Genomic DNA, 5,109 nt, shown 5'->3' with positions numbered 1-5,109 from the left:
CTAATTATTGTTAATAATGATAATAATCAGCGAAAAAAATGAAAGAAGCATTCATACTGGATAAACCCGTTTCTCCAAAGAAGGAAAGAAACTTTGAGTATCATGGATGAAGTAAGGCTGGCGCAAAGTTCTCTTTTTAAAAATTTCACTCGGATGTCACCTACTGATTTTGAATTACTTTTGACGCTGGTTGGCCCAATAATATGTAAAAGAAACACCTATTTTCGTGAAGCAAATTCCAGAGGCGACAAGGCTCGCAATATTTTTGAGGTATGCAGCGAGTGGAGATAGCTTCGCGAGTTTAATGTACACTTTTAAAGTTTCAACCCCAAGTATCTCTCGCATAATAAAAGATGTAGCTCTAGCTGTTGTGAAAGTTCTACAGGAATATGTACAGGTAAGGCAATTATGTAATTGTAATTATTGTAAAATATTTTTTTTCATATGTAATTTCCATTCTTAAAACATAAAACTACATTAAGCTTGCTATTCTGCTTAAAAGTTCAAAAAATCTTTTATATGACAACTTGCCGCACTAGCATCCACGAGGATTTTGCCCATCGAGGGAGCTATTTTCGAATTGTTCAGTACGCGGTGAGAAAACAGAACTAATGGTAGAGCTGCTGCTTGGTCCAGGAGTTACCACTGCAGGTAAAAGTGTTTGATACCGCTTGGCAGTGTCAGTAACGTGTACAACTTCTGTGGGGACATCATAACCACTCGTATGGGTAGGCATATATAAATTGGAATTGATACTAGGATAAGCCTTGGCTGTAAGAACCTGATTAGAAGAAATGTGAATAGATGGTTGTTCCTGAAGTTCTTCTATTTCTACTTTAAATAAAAGAGAGTTTATTCGCATTTGTGCAATTGCCTGTGTGCGAGGGTTTTTAAAGTTCCGGATTCTAGTTTCAACGTATGCGGCAAAAGAGGAAATTTGGTCTTTCTTTTGTATATTTTGGGTAACGTTTCTTAATAATGCGACAGCTTCCTCTGCAGGTTTATTCTGTGCGTCTTCGAATGGTTTGGTACTTTTGAGTCTTTTAGACGGACCTTGTTTACGAATAATATCATTATTTTCAGCTTTACGGATTACTGGTGTTCCTGGAGGCGAATCAAAGATCAGTCCTGATTAAAAATCACTTTCGCGATGACTATCTCTGTCCTGTTGACTCTGTAAATAGAATAATTTATTTTAGGAGATTTACGTTTTGCTAAAGTTAAACTTTTCTTATTGTATCAAATATTCAAGTGATCTTTTAATGGCACTTTTTATTTCAGCTTCCTACCTCAGAAGAAAAATGGTTGGAAATTGCTCAACAGTTTCAAGAAAGGTGGCATTTCTCACATTGTCTGGGTACCCTTGACGGGAAACACGTTGTTCAAATTCACAAATTCTGGAAGTTCTTATTACAACTACAAAGGAACATTTAGTATAGTTCTCTTTGCACTTGTTGATGCTAATTATTGTTTTCGATACGTAAATGTGGGACGACCAGGACGAATGTCTGATAGAGGGGTTTTTCTTGATAGCTCTTTGTATACAGCAATAAGAGATGGTGTACTCAATTTACCAGAGCAAAAAAATTTACCAGGAACTGATATTCTTCTACCATACGTCTTTGTCGCAGACGATGCGTTTCCATTAACAAAACATATTCAAAAACCTTATGCAACTGATTTGCTGAAAGGATCCCCTAAAAGAGTGTTTAATTATCGATTATCACGAGCTCGGCGCATAGTAGAAAATGCTTTTGGATCACTCAGATCAGTTTTTAGAATTTTTCGAACACCGATTGAACTGAAGACGGATACCATTGAAGAAGTGGTGCTTGCATGTGTTTGCATCCACAATTTTTTGCGACAAAGTCGTCAATCACGTCACCTTTATTGCCCTCCATGTACTCTCGACTCTGACGTAGATGGAAATTTGGTACACGGAAAATGGAGAAAAGACATTGCAGGCGACACTGAAATTACAAACCTTGCAAAGACGGGAGGAAATGCCACAAGAGAAGCAAAGGAAATAAGAGACGGTTTTATGAAATACTTTATGTCTCATGAAGGTTCTGTACCTTGGCAAGACGTATATTTGTAATAAACTATTTTCCTTGTATAATTTGCACTAAATATTACCTAAACTATTAAATACGATTCCATAACATTTACTGTTTTTTTATAAAGCATCTATACAGATTTCTTAACAGAGATTTTTATCAATAATTCATATTAAAAAACTTTCATTAAAAGGTTTGTTTGCTTAAATAATACAATGAAATGCTCTACTACAAACTTACCTCATCCTCCTCACAGTGTTCTTTTTCTGATGATGTCTCTCGTTGAGTCGTAAACGTTACTTTGCCGGACCGATTCTCCTCGCCATCCAAAATAAATAGTAAATATTTATAAAGAAACCAGTTCGGCTCTGGTAGTGCATCATCTTTTCCATCTCCACTTCGTTTTCTTTTGTATTCAGCGTGAAGCCGATGAAAGTATGACCGGAAGCTTTTTATTTTGTTATTCACTGCTTTTCTAGTTCCTAATTTATATTTATCAACCAAATATTGTTGAGCGTCACCCCTTTTAATTCTGTCTTTATAATCTTTGTCAGATGCTTTTCAAAGACATGTAAATTGGCGGTAGTCTTCGACAAACTCAATGCATTTTTCGTTTGACCACTCCATTGCTGTACATGTGCTTCAAACCGCGATTAAAAACTAACTAAGAGGCAGATAGATGCATATGTCTCCCGCTATCAGATCGGAAGACACGCGCACAATTGCAACCACCTCGTACGCACTGATTTTCTGCATGCCTCTCTTCTTGCGTCTTCATGCCTCTATTGTGCACGCTGCCTCGCAGTTGCACAAATGGAAAGCCCGCTATAGAGTTACGTCCTCTTGTATTTGACCAGGTGATCTTATGCTGTATTGGATGGTCAAAGTATGTGTTGTTAATGCGGAGGTTATTCAATAAACAAAGTTCTAGGAGTCTTTCTCCGTTGTTGTTGAGCGTTTCTTCGTTAAATCTTTATGTAACTCCAGCCACAGGTATGTTGCCGACTCTGGCGTTTAAGTCGCCGAGAATTATTGTTTTACTACCGGCTATTGTGGTGTCCAGTAGATCTTGGAGCTGTTCATAAAAAGCATCTTTTTCTTCCTTGTTTTTGTTGTTATCTGGGGCATATACAGGGATAATATTAAGTGTCGTCTGGTGAAGTTTAAGGCAAACCAGCATCATGTGTTCGTTGATGTATCTTATTTCTTGAATGCTGCTGCTATATTTATTGTGTATTAAGAGGCCTACTCCTGCCTGTGCTCGTTTGTTTTTATCTACTCCGCTGTACAGGAATATAAATTTGTTCTTATTGACATTTCCTTTCCCTTTCTTTTTTGTTTCATTCAGGGCACAAATATCAATGTTATGGAGCTCCAATTCCTGCACGACTTTCTGTTTCCTTTTGTTCCACGATGCGCGATGCGATGTTGCAAGTGCCAATTCGTAGTTTATTTAGTCTCTTTGTCCTTTTCTTTGCGTGGGTCGTCATCTGTGTATCCGTCAAATTCCGAGGCTTCTGTTCGGTTCTATGAGCGTTGATTGTTTTTACAGTAAGTAGACCGCTAACCTTGCTCACCAACCCCCTTTTTGGAGGACCATTCCTTCCTCGTCGGCCCTGACCTTGCCTTCCATTGCTAATATCAATAATACCATATTCCCTACCATAACTAATATCAATAATAAATATACAGGGTGTCCCGAAAAGAATGGTCATAAATTATACCACACATTCTGGGGTCAAAAATAGTTCGGTTGAACCTAACTTACCTTAGTACAAATGTGCTCATAAAAAAAGTTACAGCTCTTTGAAATTACAAAACGAAAATCGATTTTTTTCAATATATCGAAAACTCTCAGAGATTTTTTATTGAAAACGGACATGTATCATTCTTATGGCAGGACCACCTTAAAACAAAATTATAGTGAAATTTCTCCACCCCATAAAAAAATTATGGGGATTTTGTTCCCTTAAACCCACCCAAACTTTTGTGTACGTTCCAATTAATTAATTATTGTGGTACCATTAGTTGAATACAACGTTTTTAAAACTTTTTTGCCTCTTAGTATTTTTTCGATAAGCCAGTTTTTATCGAGATGCGGCTTCTTTTTTACTATATTTACATAAAAAATTTATGGGGGTTTTGTTCCTTTAAACCCCCCAAATGTTTGTGTACGTTCCAATTAAACTATTATTGTGGTACCATTAGTTACACACAGTGTTTTTAAAACTTTTTTGCCTCTTAGTCTTTTTTTGATAAGTCAACTTTTATCGAGATGTGGCTTCTTTTTCAAAATATACCAAAAAATTTAAGTTATAAATAAATTTTCAGATTATTAACAGGTGTCTATAATCATACTTAACCATATACAAATATGTGGTGGATTCGACAAATATTCAAAATATCTCGATAAACACTGGCTTATCAAAAAAGTACTAAGAGGCAAAAAAGTTTTAAAAATATTGTGTTTAACTAATGGTGCCACAATAATAATTTAATTGGAACGTACATAAAAGTTTGGGGAGTTTAAGGGAACAAAACCCCCATAAAATTTTTATGGGGTGCACAAATTTCACTATAATTTTTTTTAAGATGTTGCTGCGTTAAAAATTTTTCATGTCCATTATCAATAAAAAACCTCTAGGAGTTTTCGATATATGAAAAAAAATCGATTTTCATTTTGTAAATTCAAAGGGCTGTAACTCTTTTTGTGTGCACTATTGTATATATACCTCGTCCAATTTACTTACCGTTGCACGTCATCCGCGCCATAGCCTGTGACACGATACCAACACTAAATATCTAGGCGGTAGGTGTGTTCCACTTTAGAATCATTTTGATTCTAAAAAAGAACACACCCACCGCCTAAATATTTCGTGTTGGTATCGTGTCACAGGCTATGGCGCGGATGACGTGCAACGGTAAGTAAATTGGACGAGGTATAGGTAAGTGAGGTTCAATCAACCTATTTTTGACCCCAGAATCTGTGGTATAATTTATGACCAATCTTTTCGGGACACCCTGTATATAAATGTTAGTAAAGCACAAACAA

At 36.3% G+C, this 5,109-nt stretch overlaps 1 protein-coding gene across 1 annotated transcript; it reads left to right on the top strand.

Annotated features, from left to right (window-relative positions):
• The first annotated feature begins 1,504 nt into the window (after positions 1–1,504).
• LOC126888579 (uncharacterized) lies at positions 1,505–2,098 on the top strand. The gene has a single exon (XM_050656929.1). The coding sequence runs from the start codon at positions 1,505–1,507 to the stop codon at positions 2,096–2,098; it is 594 nt and encodes a 197-aa protein (XP_050512886.1).
• Positions 2,099–5,109: the final 3,011 nt, after the last annotated feature.

The sequence above is a fragment of the Diabrotica virgifera genome, chromosome 7, assembly GCF_917563875.1.
Source record: "Diabrotica virgifera virgifera chromosome 7, PGI_DIABVI_V3a".
Taxonomy (NCBI): Eukaryota; Metazoa; Arthropoda; class Insecta; order Coleoptera; family Chrysomelidae; genus Diabrotica; species Diabrotica virgifera.
This window is presented reverse-complemented; position numbering and strand designations above follow the sequence as displayed.

Excerpts from the sequence above, each read along its gene's own strand:
- LOC126888579 (XM_050656929.1), top strand. The coding sequence starts at position 1,505 with ATGTCTGATAGAGGGGTTTTTCTTGATAGCTCTTTGTATACAGCAATA.